This window comes from Apus apus, chromosome Z, assembly GCF_020740795.1.
Source record: "Apus apus isolate bApuApu2 chromosome Z, bApuApu2.pri.cur, whole genome shotgun sequence".
Lineage (NCBI taxonomy): Eukaryota > Metazoa > Chordata > Aves > Apodiformes > Apodidae > Apus > Apus apus.
The window spans coordinates 66760898-66781991 of record NC_067312.1 but is presented as its reverse complement, the minus strand read 5'-3'; the positions used below and the strand labels follow the sequence as shown (position 1 = coordinate 66781991).

At 41.5% G+C, this 21094-nt stretch overlaps 1 protein-coding gene and 1 long non-coding RNA gene across 8 annotated transcripts in view; one reads left to right on the top strand and one right to left on the bottom strand.

Moving 5' to 3' along the window:
• RAD23B (RAD23 homolog B, nucleotide excision repair protein) overlaps positions 1–12906 on the bottom strand; it is a 36835-nt gene extending 23929 nt beyond the window's left edge. For 2 of the 7 annotated variants that reach the window (XM_051642380.1, XM_051642381.1), the window contains exon 1: positions 12768–12906. In XM_051642380.1, the coding sequence (XP_051498340.1) occupies positions 12768–12833 (66 nt within the window). In that variant the 5' untranslated portion in view covers positions 12834–12906. Of the gene's footprint in view, positions 1–8092; positions 8157–8592; positions 8694–9396; positions 9593–11441; positions 11788–12442; positions 12478–12767 lie in introns of those variants that run through there. The other 5 variants (XM_051642385.1, XM_051642384.1, XM_051642386.1 and 2 more) reach the window with 5 other exon arrangements.
• Positions 12907–13243: 337 nt separating this feature from the next.
• On the top strand, positions 13244–20872 carry LOC127395262 (uncharacterized). Its single transcript, XR_007891768.1, has 2 exons — positions 13244–13319; positions 13627–20872. It is a non-coding gene; the product is annotated as an uncharacterized LOC127395262 (long non-coding RNA).
• Positions 20873–21094: the final 222 nt, after the last annotated feature.

The window sequence follows — 21094 nt, the reverse complement described above, 5'->3', positions numbered from 1 at the left end:
TGATTTTTAAAGCTGTAGCTCACCAGAAGGGTTGGTTGAGTAGTAAACACACTGAAACAGTATTTCAGGTACCAAATTGTAACCAGTTCCTGAGAAGCTGAACTTTGTGATTCTCAGCATAACTGGAATCTGTCACCCACTCCATTTCACATGCCAGTCCTGCTTCCTGGTTTCACTTGATTTCTGTGTTACCGATGTCTTAGCTCTGTGTTACCTTTCTCTTAATCTTCACTCGTCCCCTTGCTTATTCTCCCTCTTCCATTCAGATAGTATTTCCGTATTACTTTATTGATCTCTTTACCATGCCAATCCTTTCCATTTGGATGTTCAGTTCAAAAGGGATGAACCAAAATTTAACACTCACAACAGAGCTGCATCTTTTAAGCAGTGTACATAAGGAGGTTTTGTTCTAGCATGATTCAAAACCCAGCCTAGGAGGCCTTGCATAATAAGTATCTTCTCCAAGCTTACACCTAATATAGGTGATTAAATCACTAGCCACACAAAGATACGTAACAGAAGTCACAGCTTCCCTCTATGGGACTACTCCTAAATAGGAAGCCAACTGTTTTTTGCCTCAGCAGATGGAGGAAGAATGAAGCAGACATGCCATCCCACCACCTGCCAAAAGCTTTAGAATCAGTCTCCAGCTAGACAGTTGCTTTTCCACAGCAAAACTAAGCAGCTCACTGCCAACCACTTGTCTTCAACCATTACTCACTTTAATAATTTGCTGATAGCATCATCATTCTCTTTCTTTACACAAGTTTGTCCTATCCCTGGATTTACATTTATTTTAAAAGAGTATTTACTTGAAAACTAAAGATATAATTTGTGAATTCCTCCCTAATTATTATCTGACTGGAAGTTACCTTAAAACTGAACAGTCTCCTTAGACATAGATAAGCCATCAAGAAGTTTTTCCTGAACTTTAAAGTATTGGATACTTAGGGAAACTCAAGTGTTCTGCACTCACTAGGCCAAATTAACTCCCTGAATCATGTTAAAAGCCTACTATGTTTTCCAATGCCTACTTTTTAATATGCTGCTTACCTATTCATGTATTTAGGCTCTTGCTCTAATCCTTTAAAGATGATGTCTCAAAGCTGCTTCTTTATTCAGTCATCGTATGTCACTGATTTGTAACAAATATAATAATGTAATCAGGAGGTATAATCTATTTTGAATGAGAAAATTAAGGCTTGCTTCATGTCCACTGCACTCAACCAAGCTACTGGTTTCAAACTTTGTCCACCTCATGTTTCAGTGTTTTGAGTTTTATTTCAGAACACACTTTTTTTCCTAAAAGGAACAAAACCAAAATCTGTTCTCTCAAATAAAATTGTCTGAACAGCTAACTGTAGTAGTGTAGGTCAGGACACACTAAACACATGTGTTAATTACTACACAGTAATTGGATCCATGTGAAAGAGCTACAATATTTACTGTAGCAGAACACTCACAGAGTGCAACGATCCGTTTGCCTTTGCTGTCCACCATTTGAGTTGCAGCCAACACTAATCAAAGTGACACCTGTAGTCCTACAACTAACACTCCTTCTAAGAGGTTAGGCAGTTCAAGTATCAAAGAGATAACATTACTCATTTCCACAGTAGCAATGCTAAATATGCAGTGTCTTCATAGATCCTTAAAATGTGTTCCTCAAGAAAGCCAGTGCACAAGATGCAAAGGTAAAGTCACATCACATCATTACATTTAGTTTGCTTTAGGGAGACTGAACTCAGCTTCTACTACATGCTGTTTCTGCTGGCCTTATAAAGTAGGTGTTAGTGTTAACCTCCCTATGAGCTACCATTATCCTATACACACTACTGACATACACTGTCTGCTAGGCTTCTACCCCAAGCATGAATCTTCAGGTTCCACAAAATTACACCCAGGAAAAATAAGTCAGCAGCCACAGGTAGTCTCAGTCTCATGGACATGCAAGAGACCACTCTCCAGCTGTAGAATCCCCTTTCCACCATCCAAAAACCCCTTTTGGGTCCCACTCCTGATAGAATTTTTATTAATGCTGTGATTTAGGTCAGAACAGACTAAACACATAAATTACTATGCATTACCTGGATCCATGTGAAGGAGTTTGGTAATAATTGCGTTGGTGAATTAGTTCTTATTAATGCAAGTAACACAGCCAGGTGTCATGAACCATGTACTGACCATAGGAACAAAGTACACACTTGCTCTTCGAACCAAGGCAATCTTTGGCTAAAGCCTGCCAATACAGCGACAATTCGGAGCTTCTCAAAGGAATCAGAAAAAGAAAAAAAAGGAATTCTGAAGACAGAAGGCCATTACAGTTTTCAGAAGTGGTCTTCTTTATTCTCTGTACTTGCTGTATATGTCAATTAGTTTAAGAATAGATCATAAAGTAAATTCAAACACAAACTACTTCAGTTCTCAGATGCATTTCTTCAGCTGACAGTTTGCAAAAAGCTAAAACAAATTTCAGCTTGACACAGCTCAGCTAAGATACACTATTTTCCTAACTATATCCATAGATACACTGCCCTACGCAAAGGCAAAAATTACCATCATTCAAATGGACATTCACTCTACTGTGACCTTCTGACATTCAATCTCTAACGTGTTATGGTGACTGACAGTAACTTAACAAATAATGAACTCCAAATTGTTAATTAAAAATGCTATAATGTGGTTCAAGTTGCTCCTGTAAAACTGAAATCAGAAAAACCAGCGAAGTAACTTCCAGAAAATACATTTCAGAACACTGATTAATGCCTCTATACATATTAGTAATTTACCAAAAGGAATCTGTCATATATCAAATGAGTGCACTTAAATGATCACACCTATTTAAAGGAGAAAATGAAAAGGACTTAACTACTATAGCTTGACTCTGCAAGAGAATGCAGTCAGCTGCAGTCATCAGCATTTTCCAGTTAGAGGCAGAAATTAAAAAAAAACTCAGGCAAAGTAAGTTTTTATACAGTGCCTACCTGTTCTTTTGGCTTTCATCAATGCCTAGCCTAGGCCACAAACACTTCATTTGCAGAGGGTACAATGCTAATTCTCAAAAAAAAATAAAATGGTAACATCAGACACATCCAATTTAACAGTAATATCCTAGTGGCATAAAATTTCCTCTTGTAGTTCTAACTGGAGTGACTGAAGACTTTGCACCCACTAATGAGAAGATACCTGTGCCCTAATTCTGGCCAACAGAAAAGAATACTTAGGAGCACTCCCTAAACAACCTGTATGCCATCATACACAGCAGTTTAAACCATTTAAATTGCAAATGTCCTTTTTTCAAGAAAAAAAAATAATAGATGAGAGATGCCCTCTCATTGCTCTTCAGACAGTGGTACAGTGAGCTGCTGAAACACCATCCTAATCTTTCCCTCTAGCAAATTATGTCGCTGAGAATCTATACTTTAGCATCACCATCAGCTTAGGGTTATTAAGTGAAGATTAATTTCATGAAAGCACTCCGTGCACATTGATCCCTCAAACCTAGAAAGCAGGTTTAAGATACACACAGTCAACCTCAACACTCGCATTACAAACCCTCCAAGGCTACTTGCTTTGTTCCACTTGATCTGAGTTCAAAATATACTTGAGTCCTTAGGGAAAAGAAATTTTCTTCTGCCCTAGTAATTTTCACAGCAGAATAAAGGGAAACCTCAGTTTATGATAACACCTTTAAGAATGAGCATCTGCAAACATTCACCCTAAAGATTCAGAAACAGCACGCGTATACACTACACGGGCCAACTTACAAGATTATTTTCTTCTGCCCCCCTACAAATATAGATGTGAAACTCTCATTATTCAGAAACTGTATGGAACACAATGTCCTCAAGAACAGATGTCATGCTATCTGTTTAATTAAGAATTGTAGTCAATCAACTCCTACCTGAAAAACTAAGGGCTTCCAAAGAAATACCAGCTCCTAACTCCACCCCAGCTGGGAATCCTAAAAAGGGGTTACATGAACCTGCTACTGCCAAGTTGCCCAGTTGTTCCCTACAGTTAATTTAGCCTGCAAAGCAAGAACGGCATGCTGTGCTCCATCTAGGAAAGTAGTTCCCGTAACTCAATACACTGAGCAAACTCCCTCCCTTCCCTCTCACAACCCAGTTTCTATTTCTCCTACCTCATAAATTACACTAAAACAGAAGGAAAACATTCAGCTGGTTCAAAGATATTTCATAATTCCTAATAAAAAAGTGAACAGTATACTTCCATCAATTTAATTTACATTTACAAAGGATGTACCACAAAACAACATAATTTTCTGAGTTTCCTGAGAGAAACAGAATACAAAATTGTTAAGGACCCCTTCCAACATAAGCCACATACCAATCTTCATCAAGAATCTGATCTACCTTCACCTGAAGACAAGTAAGGCTGTTTGCTACTTCTTCTACCACAAGGCTGCTATGAAGTTTATTGTCATGAAGGAAGACTTCTCCTAATTTCCAGCCCATATTAATTAATGGACTACTAATGCTTGTTTGTTCTGATGTTGATGTCATAATTCAAACATGAAAACCCTTCCCACCTCTCATGGTGCTAACCACTGTAAAATATTTAAACAGCATTACATCTTTCTCCCAGCTCACAAGCTAAGCTAGCCAGGGCCTGTTAGTTTCCTTTCACAGTCTCAAGTCTTCCATACACTCCCTAGCAGCTCTTTCCTCTGCCTGCTCTGCTGGAAATTCATTCCCCTTGGGAATAGGTGGCCAGAACATATGTAGAAGAGTGGCATCACTACTCTTACTGGAAGTTCCAGGATCCAGGAGCTGCAGGGCTTAATCTTTAAGAGAATTCAACTCATTCCTCTAAGCTGCTCATTTGACAGCCATTTCCAAAAGGCTGACCCCCAATCAGCCAAGTACTAATGCTGAACTTTGTCTTCTTCTATTCCATCATGTTTCTACTGATTTGTATTCAAAATTATCAAATTCTTATAAAAATAATAAAAGGACCACAAAGAGATGGATCCCAAGACTAACTCTGAAAGACCTTCTCTACCAAGCTACCTACAGTTGAACTGCTTCTCTGTTTGAGAATGAGCTCCAAGCAAAGGAGTTTTTAAATCTACCTTTTAATTCACTACCGATCTCCACCTTCTCTGGAATAGACAAATAGGTTTCTTCCAGACTTCTAGAGAAGTCATCATTTAGACAAGGATGAGAGTCCAAAGGGCTTTGTTCTACTCCTCTTCCCTGTGGGAGGACATGCCACTCTAAACACTGCTTAGAATTTACACTTAATATTCCCAAGTTTTCCCCACCACTGCCCTTGAAAACTTATTTACCACACATTATACTGCCAGAGAGACACTGCTCAAGGTCCGATGATGACGATTTCATCATAGCAGATAATATACCACCTAATGAAGCAACAACTGACCAGTGCAACAGGTTTTACTATCCCTAATCAAACTCCATGATCAGCATCAGATTAATGGCATATATAGTGCCTACTGTTGAAATGTCCAGAAGGCAAGACAGTACTTACCTCATAAGTAAATGCTTTATAGGAGCTTTACTGGTAAGAACACATTTGGTTCTAGCTACTTCCTTCTACAAATAGTAAAAGCAGATTTTGCTGGCACAAAGCTAGATTTACAGTAATCTCCTATATTGGCTTCCTAAACAGGAACTCATATTTAGTCCAAAGACCACCTCAACAGTCGCATGAATGGATTACTGCCCTACTTCAGGTCCCAGAGGCACAGCAGATACAGTAATTGAGAAGCACCTTAGAAGAGGAAGAGTCTTATGAATCCAGTCAGGTTTATGAGGTGAGTTGAGTGAGTGACTGGAAACAAAAACATTTGTCCTCCACTAAGCAAGGCATTTAAAATTATTCCAGTATTTCACAACAGCCTCACAGACTGTATAAACCATTCATAACCTTCTGTATTTACTATTTGTATTTACTGTGTTTAAGTTTGTAAACAAGGAAAAAAAGAGCATGGTCCGGAAGATAAATAGGCTGGGAAAGGCAAGGTAAAAACTGAAATTTAGTTGTGACATTTACTTCCCCAGCAACTACCTCTGCCTTTCTAATTTCCTCAGTCTACTACTTGCCATTATGCATTACCCAGAGATGAAGAAAATTATTTTCTCAAAGTTGGCCTCCACACACTTTTACCCTGCAGTTCAAAACGGATCTAAGCACTGTTTAAAAGGGAAGACACTAGGACCAGTTCTCTGATGCTAGTGACTGAAGGACTCACATACATGCAGCTTTGTACTAACACCTGAACACATAGATTTCACCATAAAGCAGAACTTTAGGCAATATGGAAAAGAAAAGCTCAGCTATTGGCACCTTTTAAAAAAAGCAGGAAGATGTGGCTACTGATAGCTCTGAGCATTCCCTCTAAAACCCACAAGGGCTTGTTTTAAGGAGAAACCTTACATTCTCTGAGCAGTGACTCTTGCATGATTATGTTGATTAGCATAAATAACCTTCCAGTACTTTTAAGCTGACAATTTTTACAACAGGGATATTTATAAAAGCAATATAGGCACTTCAGTATAAAAAAAGTTAGCAAGATTTTTTAAAGTAATTATAAAAAGACACTTAAAAAAACCATTCCCAGTGCTGCATACTGACAAACCAGTTGGAAGAGTGAAACAAGTTTATTTAGGTATGCATTAATGACCTTCATTTAGATAACCAAAAAAAACCCAAGTTAGAAATACAAGGTATCAACTCAAGCTGGAAGGATAGGGATAAGGATTTCAGCCCCAGTTGTTTATTTCCCTGAGCTTAACATGACTCCGATACAAAAACACAGGGACTGACAGAGACAAGGAGAACTAGAGTCAGCCTTTAGACCACACTCGGATGCAGTATGCTTTTAGCAGTCACGAGCACCTCATGTTCATTTGACTCTCCTTGCAGGGCACCATGCAGTGGAGAGCTGATAAGGCCTCCTGTCTGGCCCTCAGAGGGCCTAGATAAGCATTCTGTGCTTCACCATAATGTGCAAAACAAAATGTTCTATGTTTTAGTGAGCCCATTCTGTCCATGTGTTCTGTCTGGAAAGGTGACCGAAGATGCAAACCCTGATGGGAGAAGACACTGGCAGCCATACTCTTCAGCTCTCTAGGTTTCACAGCCCTGTAAATTTATGTTCAGGAAAGTATTTTCCCATGTTTCAGAAATACATTAAATTACTTTTCAAGGCCAATGAACATGCCCTTGTATGCAGATGGGCAACATGGAGACTGCAGACAGTAACATCATTATTTGCTCATATTATTCTTTAATTAAACATGTACTCTCTGCTCCTCATAAGTTCCAAAAGGAACACCTTCCAGCCTGTTAGATAAATCAAGGACAGATATCTCTGCTTACCAAACATAACTGAAAAACAGACTTTAAATGTAAGACATAATTATGTACAGAGCTGTCTAAGCACACAACCTGCATGTTTAACTTCTCTGCTTACTGGCCACACTGGGAATGGTGGTACAAGAAAGTTTGGACTCTTGAGAAACGCAGCACATAATATGAAAGCATTACTAAAAAGGTAGTTTTTTCTTGCTTACATCTAAATCAGATAAGAACATTCCAAATAAAACAGCTGAAAAAAATACGGTCATAGAGCCAAAAACATTTGAGAAATGGCTAACATGTAAAAGCATATTGTAACATAAATAAAATGTTATTCTTAATTCATGCTATCTTAACATTTCCTTTATTAAATTTTAAAGAATATACGGCATCCTCTCCAAAATTCTTTGGAAATTCTATTAGATAGCTCACTAGAATTTAAGGAGAATATCCCTGAACAGGTGAAAGCCTAGCGTTTACCAGCCAAGAATTAGAACAAATTTCATTGCTTGAAAATTAACCAGGGAACAGACTAGCTACCAAAGAAAAGCACTAGCAAAAATCCTATACAGTTAATAAAACAAACATGAATTTTCAGAAAACACGACAAGAAAATGCTACAGTCTGCAAAGAAAGTATAAAAGTAATGGAAGAAGTGCAAATGCTACCATTTTTGCTGAGTCATATATCATATTTCAAGCTCTTCAAATTCACACCTCCTCTGACAGTGCAAGTTATGTACACTCACCATTAAAATCCTAGGAGATGCAAGGGCAATATAGCAATCCTCTAGAAGAGGAGAAAGATACCTGCTATAAAATCAAATAACAATTAGAGAAAACTACCGGGACATGAGACAGAATCACATCTTTAACCTAGAATGATATCTCTGCATTTTGAACTGCATCATCAGAGCACTTTTCCTCTAACCACTAAGACCATAAACTCCCAGGAAAATATAAAAACAAACCTACAATAAACATATGTAGGAAGGAGGTCATCAGAGTAAGCTCATACTTCATCATAAGATACAAGCCTCAGAGTCAGATTTTACCATTTCACTCAGCAATATCCTTTCACTTTTGCAGAACTGTTTCTGAAGTTAATTCTTCTTACTAATTCAATAAACTACAAGTTTAGCAAAACTAAAGTTACCAAAACTAAATCTGTTACTTTAATATCTTCTTATATCACACACACAAAAAGAAGAAAATCACTTTCTAAGGACATAAATGTACTACTACTTACAATTTTTTCACTTATATATTGAACTGTATTAATCCTTATTCTTCACTAACACTGCTAGATCAGGTGTTTTTCCAAGAGAGGCCCACAGTTTACCAGGAGAGCTACAAGAAATGATAGATATCTTTTTCAACAGTCCATAACACAGAAAGAACTGATGCAAAGTATATTTCAAAGTTACATGAGCTTTTAATGCTCCTTTTTTTATTACATGCTTTACTATAGCTCTCAATACACCAGATACAAACAGATGTAACTAATAAAATTTTGTGGGTTCACAAACAGTATCTGCTTTCATATGGGTTTACAAATCATATTCTATCCATTCACATGATAGTCTGCACTAATTCAGAAATTTACCACTGCACTCTCTGAAGAGAAGCAGCTTGTCACTCTATCAAAGACCCCCCTGAGTACATACTCATATGTACCACCTCGTTGTTACATAGCCAAAAATGTTTTTATAACCCCTACAAATTAGAATATACAAATTCTTTACAATGTTATTGCCTTTTGAAAAATGAGAGTAGTATCTCTCTTTCCCTGCAGTATACCTGTTTTATTTGGAAAAACAAAACACATATAAAACCTCACTCTTTACTTATTACATACCAGTTGGCTCATGCATCATACCCACACATTCAAGACAGCTTTGGTTAGTACCTAGCCTAAATTTCTAAACTTAAAAATCAGAAGCTTCCAGCACCAAAGGGACAGGCATAATATTAGCATCCAAAAATCTGCATACACATTTAACAATAAAGCATAAAAAAGGTTGCACCAGAATGTACAGAAGTTCAAACTTACATAACTGTCTTGTTGATGTGCTGTGGAACAAGAAGGTATTTCCCAGGTGTTCAAACATTGTAACTGAACACCAAAATGTGAAAGCCCACATTATGAGACACAGAGACTGTGGCCAAAAAGACTACTGACATCCGGAATATTCCTAGCATTTTTCTGCATTTTGACAATTGGGTTACAGGTTAACAGCACAAAGAAGCTGAAAAAGAAAGAAACAGGACAAGCTGACTTTCAACCAGTATCTCACTTCAAAAGGAATTTAAGTATGTTTGTGGAGATTTTTTAGAAGTCCACGAGAAGCACTAGATTTAAAAGCCTACAGTGTCATCACTGACACCTCAGTCAAGATGTGGCTACATAGGTCTGCATGAGTTTCAGTCAAGGCTTATTATTACTTGCTTCTAACACAATGTTTAATGTATTTTCTCTCTCAGTCAACAAATGCAAGGAGCAGCTTGTGTAGATACATGCACACTTTCCTTTATCCTATTTAAGTCTGAATGCTCAAGTACTGAACTGCCCTGCTCAGAACACCTTTGAATTACTGTAACAGGTAAACCCACCCCCCTACAGAGCATGATTAGTACAAAATCAGTTCCCATGCAACACTTTCACAAACTAAAAATCACAAACCGTGCTTCAAGTCTGATTTTTATTCTGGCAAAATGTTCAGTGAGCCAATACTTTAAAACACATCTAAACCAAAACTAAAGTTACATTATTAAAAGCATGTTTTGAACGTTAACATGAACAGCCTGATTAAGCAGGGAAAAAAATCAAAATCAGCTCCTTGCGTAAAAGCTGTGACAAGTCTAATTAGTTATTATGTTGATTCAAATTCTCACTGGAAGGTTTGTTTAAGTATTCCTTAAAATTAATGACAGCTTTTGGTTACAAGCATAAACTCCTGCTAGAATGCTACCTTGCACTGCAACATCAAGTCTCTTCAGAATAATTCTGCATTGAGAATAAGATGAGAAATTGCTAATACCAAAAAACAATTCTAAAGAACCAGAATGCAATCTTAGAGAAACAAGTTTCCTGGGCCTTTCACAACCAGATGATTTTTGGCCTTGTCACAGCATAGGGCACAGCTCCAAGTAAACAAGCCTACCTCTAGAAAAGAAACTCATAAATATAGTTCAAAGACTAAAGGTAATGTTCCCTGAACTCCACAAAATAAACACATTTATTTCAAGATATTAGCAAATTAATCTAAGAAACCCAGTGCACCTAGCTAAAACTAGTATTTTTCAAAATCAGACTGAGAACTTTCAAACATATATTGTTAACATATTAAATTATGAAGCATTTTCCAATTTTAACGTTTGGTTTCTAACAGAAGGCACAAACCTGTTTTTCTGTTTATTTACAATTTAAAGCAGTATCAAAATTAATTTCTTAACAATTTTCTAAAAAGTCAACCAAGAAAATTTAAATACATTTTTCACCCCAACACCTCTATGGCTAATAAGATCAAGACTTCACCCTGCTCACTTAAAGTTCTCCTCAAATCCTACCCACATTTCCTCTATCTTACTACCCATTCCTTCCTAGTTAAAATGAAGTATCACAGTCATGAGGAACATTCTTATTTCAGTTACTGAGCTACTGTACCAACTACATTTACAATCAGAGTGCAGTCCAATTTCCCATAATCCAACTTCTAGCTAATCCATTTTGCTGTCTCATAAGCTGGTGAGCCTTTTGACTGGCAACATTCCTTCAGTTCTCCCCTTGATTTTATTTCCCATGACCTTACTGGATACAGTGAACAGGAGTAAAGATGAAAAGAGAGCTTTTCTCAGCAGCAAGACTAACGTTTTAAAACCTCTGACGGTTTCTAACAAATGCTTCAGCTAGACATTTGCCATGTCCCTCTGCCACTCTTCAGCCAAATGAATTCCTAGTCTGACTTTCACTATGGTTACTTTACTTTTCTCAAGATGGAAGTGGATGAGTGCAAACCAAGAGACTTTATAAAAAAATATGCAATGCTCCATAGTTTCACTGACCAGATGTCACGTGAAGGGCTGCTGCAGACCCACCTTCAGATACTAAACTTCCCAAATCCTGCAAAAGGCCACAGGCTTGTCTTGATTCGGCTATCAGAGGCAACCACCCGTGCTCAGGCAAGTGACGGAGGCAATTTCCAACCCTGCAAACCCACTTAGGGCTCTTCATCTCATCTCAGAACACCGTATTTCCCCGAGGATCTTTCAACAGACTCACATGTGCCAACAGAAAACATTCACCTGCAATGAAAACAGATCCTCTCCCTTCTCCCAGTACAGAAATACACAGTCACTGCAATCTGCCAATAAGGGAGACTATTACACACCTAGCCACACAGCCAAATACCTGCTCTGCAGGTGACACCAACACTCACCCCACAGAGGTCAGCAGAATGTCACATGCACTCCCTTACCTCACAAACGCAAATTAATCACTGCTGCTCACACCGTAGCCAAAACAATAAAGTATCTCCACAATCACCCACCTTCATCAAACACAATATACACTAGCCTCAGCAAGTGTACAGGGAAGCATCTAAGAGGAAACGCTCACGAGCTCCTCTCCAATACACAACCCTGCAGAAAAGATCCCTACAGCTCTCCCAGCATCTTCTTTCTAGGCGGGAATCCGTGGAGAGCAAGGACCACATTTTCCTTCTGCTGCACTACACCCCCTGCCCCGCCCCAAGAGGTCACGACCCCACTTCCAGTGCTCCCTATGTAAGACAGCCAAGATTACCGCTCTTGAGTAGTAATCTCTTGAGTAGTACTTCAGAGATTAAAATAAAAATTTCAGATTCCTGTAGCCCAGCTCCTCTCCCCCAGAGTACGGCGTGAGACACTCCCGCTTCCACCTTCTGAGCATTCTCCTCCAAAACGACGAGGAAAGCCCACCCGGCTGGCAGACCGGCTACAAGAGCCCCTCTCCTCCAGCTACGAAGTCACTCTCACCCAGCAGGAGACACCTCGACACCCCGAAGCACAGAGGACCCCCCACGACCGCCCGTGCCCCCCGGGAAGGGGACGCCACTGACCCCGCACATCGTGACACTGCAGCTCCTCTCCCGACACCCGCAGACTCCTCCCAGGCGATCACGTCTCCCCCCACAGCCCGGGCCTCAGGCCCTCATTCCGGCTCCGGCGACCCCTCCCCCCGCACACGCTGCCCGCCCCTCCCCCAGCGCCGGGGCCCGTCCTCTCCCTTTCCCCATCTCGCCCCCCGCCCAGGGATATGGGAAAAGGGCCTTCCCAGCTCTGCCGGGGCCCGGGCCGCGTTCTCTCCTCCGGGAACGGGGTGGGCCAGACCCGAGCCCGGCAGAGGACGGAGCGCGGCCCTCCCACCCCCAAGCGGGCCCGCACCGTCTCCTCGGGGTCGATGTCGATCAGGAAGGTTTGCTGCTGCAGCGTCTTCAGTGTGACCTGCATGGCGGCGGCTGCGGGCCGCCCGTCGCGCTCCTGCCCCCGCGGCGCAGCGGGACAGGCAGGGAAGAGGAGGGGGAAGAGAGACAGGGAGAGAGGCGGGGGGAGGGGGAGGAGGAGGAGGCGGAGGAGGAGGCGGAGCAATGGCCGGGCCGGTGCCGCTCGGCCCCGCGGCCCGGGGGGACGGCGGCGGGTGAGGGGCGGGGGGCGGGGCAGGCGTACTGCGCCTGCGCGGGCTCTGCGAGCGTCTCCCGCCCGCCTGCCTGGGAGGCGGAGTGGAGGGCGGGGGGGGGGGGGAGGGAGGGAGGAGAGGTCGCGCATGCGCAGAAGCCGCGGTTGGGTGTTGCCTCCTGCTCGTCCCTGCCCCAGCCCGGGCTCCCGCACTGCGCAGGCGCGGGAGCCGCCGGGCGGCGCGGGCGTCAGTGCGCAGGCGCGGAGCGGGGCCCGTGCGCGGGCGCGGGGGGAGCGGGCGGCGTGTCCGGCAGCGGTGAGGTACCGGGGCGGGCTCGTACCGGGGCGGGCTCGTTCGTGGCTACGTGCGTGTTTACAGGGGGCAGAGGAGCCTGGAGGCTGTGCGTTTCTCCCGCAGGGTGGCGGTGGGTGGTGGTTGGGTTGTCAAGGGCGTGTGGCCGCCTGTCCGTCTGCAGGGGCTGGGAGCTGGAGTTGCCCGGCGTCCCCTTGCTGGCACGTCCGTGGTGAGGGGCCCTGGCCGCTGAGGGAGCCAGCTCCTCGCCTCGGCACACCAAAGGGCCGAGAGTGCTGGTTCCGGGGGCAGTCACGTTTCCTCCCCTCCCCGCAGCGATGCTGCGGGACGGGGGGCCCGTTCCGCAGGAGGGAGCCTCTGCGGCTGCTGCGTGGAGTCCTCAGCTGGCGCCTCAGGAAAGAAGCTCGTCTGTCCCCATAGCAAGGCTGCAGCTCGGCCTGCCGGAAGACTTTCCTCCACGAAATTGAGAGCCGTGAATCGTTACACCTAGAACAAGATTCTCGCGGACTGAATGTCTTTTCAAAATCTTGACAAGCCATACAGTGTGAATTCTGTAAAAGTTTAGGCTGCTTCTCTGCCATGGTCATCCCAAGCTTTGAACTTATATTTAAACTAATACATGTCGCTGCCCATACAGGCTATTTGGAACTAGATGTTCTTTGAGGTCCCTTCCAACCCAAACCATTCTATACTTCTGTGATTGATAAGTTGTTTGTCTGTTTTTCCTAAAGTCTGTGTCATCTTTTCTGCATTATCATTTCCACCTCACTTTGATCCCATGCATACAAAGAGCCCAAGAGGGTTACTTGCTTGTTACAGAAAAAGATGCAGTGGATGGGACGATGTAGTGCCTCAAGCCTGCCAGTTCTGGTTTCAAAAGTTACTGTTTGCCTTTGATGAGTTAGTAACCAATGTCTCACTTGGTACTCCTTAAGCAGTGGAGGGAGTGCCCTGCTACAAAAACCTTTGAGGTTTAGCCAGCTATACTGGTAATAGACTGCTGTCCCAATTCCTTATAACCTCTTCCATTAGTAAGTGTGGAATCTCACAGTACATTTTCTTGGTAACCACAGCTGTCTTTCTACAAGATAAGATGCTGATGTTGGGCTAACTTAATATTGTAATGTAATTAAACCCCACATTTATTAGGATTGTGTAATGCCTTGAGAAGTTTTTCTCTTGCCACATTGTCAACATGATGTTTGCAACAAAAACATCTTTTAACTCCTTATTACAGTAAGCTTGGCTTCATACCAATTTTTTACCAGCAGTGCAATAGAGCAGGGTTCAGCTGGCTGCATTGCAATACAAAGGGAAAGTGGGAGACACCTCTCCCCGCAGGAGTGTATAAATGTGGACATATGTTGCACACACATCTGATTTGTGCTGTTTCTGTCATCATCCACCTCAGACTGACACTGCTGCTGGACAGACAAAGCCTCTTAGTTCTTTCACAACCAAAAAGAAACTGCTGACTGGTGCTAATAGGAATCCAGCATTCTTGGCAGCACAACCTTGCATTGTATGGAGAGCCGTAAATAATTTTTTTTTTTTTTTTTAAAAAGACAAGCCTGAGATAAAATATCACTTGCTATTTTTTGTGTGGGTGGTTACAACTTAAAATACGCTTGCTTTCACTATTGCCCAATACCAGATCTTATTCTGTACTCTGCAGATAAAATAAAAGGGATTTTTTTTTTTAAGTTCTCATTCAGCAGTCCACTATATGTAAATGCTGAGATTCACATGCAAATGCTGAGGGTTTTGTGACTTTCACTGCTCTTTTCTGATCAGACTACGTTAAATTTAAACTCATATTCTGGTTTTTGTGGTTGTGGGTTATAGTACCAAACAGTTCTGCCTAGTTTGTGGTGGGGTGAGAGTTCATTTACATGGTGGCTGTTAAGATCTGCTGTGAGGGCTTGTAAAAGCTTCAGCATAACTGTGAATCAACTCCTAAGCCTGTGAAATGCTAAGGATGAAGTTTTTTCAGACCATTTACTTGACCTTTGAGCGAATAGAAGAAACAAAACAAAACAGTGATTTTTTTATTATTTTTTTTTTTCCTTTCTAAGAGGTACAGGAACATGAAACAACTCACTGTATGGGGCCTAAATTAAGTAAATTATTTCTTGGTGTTTCCCCAAGCTCAGCTTGTTCAGCTCCATCAAACAGGTTATGGCAAAGGTTGGCTCTCAAGGTATTTCTTCAAGTTGCTTCCCATCAGCTGCAGAATTTGGAGTTGGTTGTTGCTTGGTTTTTGTTTGTTTGTTTTCCTAGAGTACTTGTCTTTTATTTTTGTAGTGCTTCTTCTTAACAGCCAGCAATTTGTTTTTTTCATCTTCTTTGTGAAATATTTTTGATAATTGCCCTGCTATCAAACTGGAGTATTACTTTTACTGACTTCACTTAACATTACCTTTTCTGTGCAAACAGAAAAACTTAGATGTGAAATGAAGCCCAAAAGTTAGAAAGAGATTTTTATGTCAAATGTGTACAGCAATTACTTTCTGGTTTTCAGAACTCCTGGATTTTTTTTTCAAAGTAACTTGATCTTCCCAGAGCAGTTACTCTAACTTCATGCCACTGTGGCTTTGTCCTGCTTAATGCTTTTCAGTTGTCCATGATTCCCCAGTAACTACTGTTTCACAAATTGATGTGTATATTTTCATGGTTTACAAGTTACTAGGAGAAGCCATTAATTGCAGCTGGCTTTTGCAAGGGGGAAGAAAACACATTGAGACTGAAATGTCATAGGGAAGATAACTGGAAAGTATTTGCCTCCAGTACATCTTTCCCTGCAGCCAGGTTTCCTGATGTAACCCCAGTGCTTCTGGAATTCAGAAATATTTAAATATAGAACAGGGACAACAGACAGCAGGGTCCCCTTTCTGACTGAGAGTTATCCAAAGCTAAGGGACTTGCTGGTGTTTATCAGAGTGCATATACACGCTGTGGAGCCCACAGTATCTAGCAATTGATGTCTGTGACATCTCTCAGTAATGTTACATTTAATGGAAGGAGAATCTGACAGCCAAGACAGTGAACAGGTCTGATGGAAGCCTGCTTATTTACAGCAAATGTGCAAGGACCTGATTCACTCAGCTGTTGGTGGCCCAGTAAAAGCAGTTTTGCTGTTGTTGGTATCAGACCAGAGTCCTTATGCTAACTTTGTGAGGCCAGAGGACCAGAGCCTATTGTGCTTGTTGACTTGTGAGGCCCTAAGTTGTGAAAAGAAGTTTTGTAATGTTATCATATGTTACAGTGTGCAGTTCCTGTATAAGGTAATAGCAAAAGCCTTGAAAACATGGGTGTGGGCTAAAAGAGCATCCCCGAGGCTATAAGAAATTCACCAATAGCTCATGGACTAAGTGCAGCCTTGAGACGTGAGAAAAACTATGTCATCAAGAGAAGAAAGAGGAAGCAGCTACACAAGAAAAATTGATAATATGCCTGACAACCTAGGAAAGTAACACCTTGAAGCCTTGCACTGCATGAAGTCCATCAGGCAGAGGCCTAAGACTTAGCCCCTACTTAGAGAATCAAACATCTTGAGATAAGATCTGACCAGTAAGTTATTTCCTCACTACATATAGCTGTCCAAAGCTGTGAGCATACTCCTGACTTCGAGGATCCTGACTGTTATGGACCCTTAGTCTTGACAGCATTGTCCAGGGTTGTGCATAACAAGATCAGTGTGTATGTGTCTGTGTGTCTTCACCTCAGATTATGTGTGTTCCACCTCTTCAAACGCTAAAAAAAACCCTGTTGCATGTAACTAGTTTGTCTAGTTAGTTACTACTGGTAAAAGGCTTTGCAGTTTCTTTAGCAAACATTGAGGCAAATAGTCACATCAGTCAGTGCTCATGATGTCAGTGTATTCATCCCATCGTCTCACATACCTGTCTGTTATTAAGGCTGCCAATCATTATTAGCATTACCATAATTTTATAAGTCCTACCCAGATTGTAGGACTGATGGCAGATAAAGAATATGAAAGTGTTTCTCACCCCAAATAACTGACAGACTAAGGAAGGAAGGAATGAAATGGTGGTTGCAAGAAAGTAGCACATTCATAGCACAAGTTACGTTTCAGACCTTTTGGAGACGAGTGCTGACTTTTCAAAACCAAGTGAAAAGCAACAGGAACAGTAGCGTGGCCTGCACAAGGCCATGAAGATGGGGCAGCTGCTTGTGTTGGCTATGCTGTACAGTGGGGAGGTAGGGCAGTACTCCTGGTGGTTGTCTGTGAGGCTGGGTGCCAACAGCTGAGCAGCAGCAGAGATATGGGAGGAAAAGGTAAGATCTTGAGCTTATTTAGGTAGACGTGTGGACAGACTCCAGAGGGGCAGCACAGTCTGGAGAGGCTTTGGATCAAATGGAGCACACACTGATAACCAGGAGGTGAGGGAAAATAGCAGAGTGACTGGCAGGTGGTAATATGAAGAGCTCCTTCCTTACTCTTAATGAAAGGCAGCATTTATGCCCTTCACAATGAATGACCTGTCCCAGAAAAATGTTTCAAAAGCAGGCATTTTCTACTAGCTGTTGACATTAAATTGGCATGAATAAGTGCGAGATGTCCTAGGATGTAATGTTTATTTTTCTGTTAGGGTGAGATTTTCCACTGAGTTGACAATCTCTGTTCCACATGCCTTTATGCAGAGCTCCCTTTTGCTCTCCCTGTAATAGGTATTAGCAGAAAACACCAGTGCATCTTTCAGGAAGGCTGAACCAGCTGCAAGCATGTCTCTGGAGTAGGTGAACTGGCACTTAGATTCCACTTTGCAGTAATTGATACAGTGTAAATTAATTCGTTCTTAATCTAATTTTGCATGCACTCTGGAGCCTTCCCTGTCTTCTGTTAGCAGCATAATTTCCTTCGCTACAGGAATAATTCAGAAGTTTACTTGAGGTATGAAACTGCTACCAACCTTCCATAGTCATTCTTGTTTATTGTGCAAGACAACACTGAAGCAGCTTCACGCTATGTTGGTCATGATAGTAAAGGGCAGCTGCTCAGGTTACTAGACTGTGAGCTAGTAGGAAGTGACTGTGGTATCACTGGTAACTTGCAGCAATGTAGTTGTAACCATTTCAGCCACTACCAGCTGAAGGCAGAAGCAGGTCTGGATGTTACTTTTTTTTGGCTTTATCAGTGACTTCTCATGTCTGTATGCCTCAAGGTCTGAAAAAAGGTCATCAGAAGGGACTGGAGCCTTCAAACTTGGAGAAATCAAGGTCTAACACAGTAGTACTCCCTTGGATGAGGGAAATTGTCACGTGCCTTTTCAGCACCACACCCAGAAGCATGGAAATGCGTTAAGAGTTTCCATAAGTGCTTGAACACCATGGAGTCTGCACAGAAGCACCTGTAGTTCATACATACTGACATAAAGTTAGTAAGAGATAAAAATTAAATCCAGTCTTTAGTGATAAAGGGGTCTGAAATTTCTTTTAAGTAGTGATTCACTCCTGGGGTCTTTTATTATGAGAGCGATTTCTTTTTTGTTGTTAACCTTTTTGATTTATTGGCACTTAAACAGCTGCCAAGAATATTGGGAATTCACAATAAAATAGTGCTTGGCAAGTGCATTAGACTATCATCTTGACAGGCTTATATATTTATTACAGTAATTATATGGCTGTAGTAATTGTATTAGGAATATCTAGGTGGTATTTCCCATCTGTAAAATCAGTATTGGGCATGGGAAAAAGATTTCTCAGCCGACCCTAATCTGCAAATTTTCCTTAAATATATAATAAATGTTCTTAGATGGCAGCAAAATCTTTGATTATTTTTCCCCTCTATACAGAGATTTAGGTACAATAACTATAGTAAGTACATGAACTTCCTAATTTGAAACCACTGTTAATTCATTTTACCCCATTTATTAAAGAAGCAAGAGACAATGTGTAGAAGGGAGGAATCTAAATTCAGCGAGTGGCTCCAAGGACTGTTGCCTCTCAAGAGCTATTCCTAGAGGACTGCATCTGACAGTCATAGAATAATAGAATGGTTTGGGTTGGAACATAATCTAGTTCAAACCACCCCGCCATGGGCAGGGACACCTCCCACTAGATCAGGTTGCTCAGGGCCTGATCCAACCTGGCCTTGAACACTTTCAGGGAGGGGGCATCCACAACTTCCCTGGGCAACCTGTTCCAGTGTCTCACTACCCTTACATGAAATAATTTCTTTGTAATGACTAACCTAAACCAACCTTCTTCCAGCTTAAAACCATTACTCCTTGTCCTATCAGTACACACCCTGGTAAAAAGCCTCTCTCCAGCTTTCCTGTAGCTCCTTCAGGTGCTGGAAGGCCACTACAATGTTACCTTGGATCTTCTCGAGAATGAACAGCCCCAACTCTCTAAACCTGTCTTCATAGGAGAGGTGCTTCAGCCCTTTCATAATCTTTGTGGCCCTTCTCTACACCCACTCCAAGAGCTCTGTGTCCTTCCTGTGTTGGGGAGTTCAGAACTGGACACAGTAATCCAGAAGGGGGTCTCAGTCTGGCATCATCCCAGCACCATGCCTGCTGTTAGAATCTAACTCTTTATTTGTTAGCTTGCTTGTTTATTGGCTTTCTTGTAGTCACATCAGTGTCATTTTGCTACTTCAGGATATGAGGTTTACCAAGACAGGCCATATGGGAGCTTCCAGTTGAATACCAGGCTGCATACTGCATGTTGCTCAAAGCATTTTAATGCAGAGGTCATCTTTGCAGCTTCTGACAGTCATGACTAGTGATTCTGGAAGCTTAGCCCATCAGTGCCAGTGCCTGGAAGAAGCTGTTGACTGGGAATCAGAATTAAATTCTGTAAATCTTTATATGCAGACTGCTTGTCAGTGAGCAAAGTATTAAATTCTACATACTTCACTAGAGTTTGGAAATGCACAAATCCTTTTAGCTGTGAAGTTTCATTCTTTACTCACTGGTTTCTTTGGAGTGCTAGGCAGGGAAAGGGAAGGGAATGAAAATTTTTTGAGTTTGACAATTGCCAATGTGTGTCTTGATGACGGTTATCTGATGTTTGGGTCTGTTAGCAGGAAAGGCTGTTGTTACTATAGAGGGAACTTCACAGTGGTTTAGAGTGTAAATTCTTTGACAACTGTTTTAATATTTAGGCTCTATTTGGGCTTCTGTCCTGTCTTTGTCCCCACCTGTGCTGTAGTAACCAGTATAAATGGAAGTCAGAAGCTGCATATTGGCCTTCTGTAGTGCTGCAGGGCTGCTGTGGAAAGGCCAGATGTCTGAATATTTCCAAAGCAAGAAAAATTATTGCATGAGATGTTAGAATGGCAAATAATGTCGTCAGCAAGGGAAGCCTGTTGTTATTTCTGCAGTTTGATAGTATCACAGTGAGGATCCTCCTAACTTCAGGACTGGACTGAGCAGTTGCAAAATGGATTGCTGAGAGTACTGTGAAAAGCTCCAAGGGAAATGACATCAGAAATTGGCAGCAATTAATCTGGTACATTGATTCCAAGAATAATATTTATCTGGAAAATAATGAATAAAATCCTACAGGTCTAACTGGGCCTACTATGAATAAATTAGATCAGTTTGGTTTTGTATGAGTCATTAATCATATTGCAGTCATCACTGTGGTTATCTGAAAGTATTTTAATGTAATCAAAATGCAGCTAAAAATCATTTAAACAAATTTGGCCTCAGTTGTATTGCCACACACAGAGCCTAATCTTTTCCAGTGTGGTGTGAGGAATCAGACAACAAAACAGATCTTTCTGTAGAGACCTGACTATGGGTTTATGCTT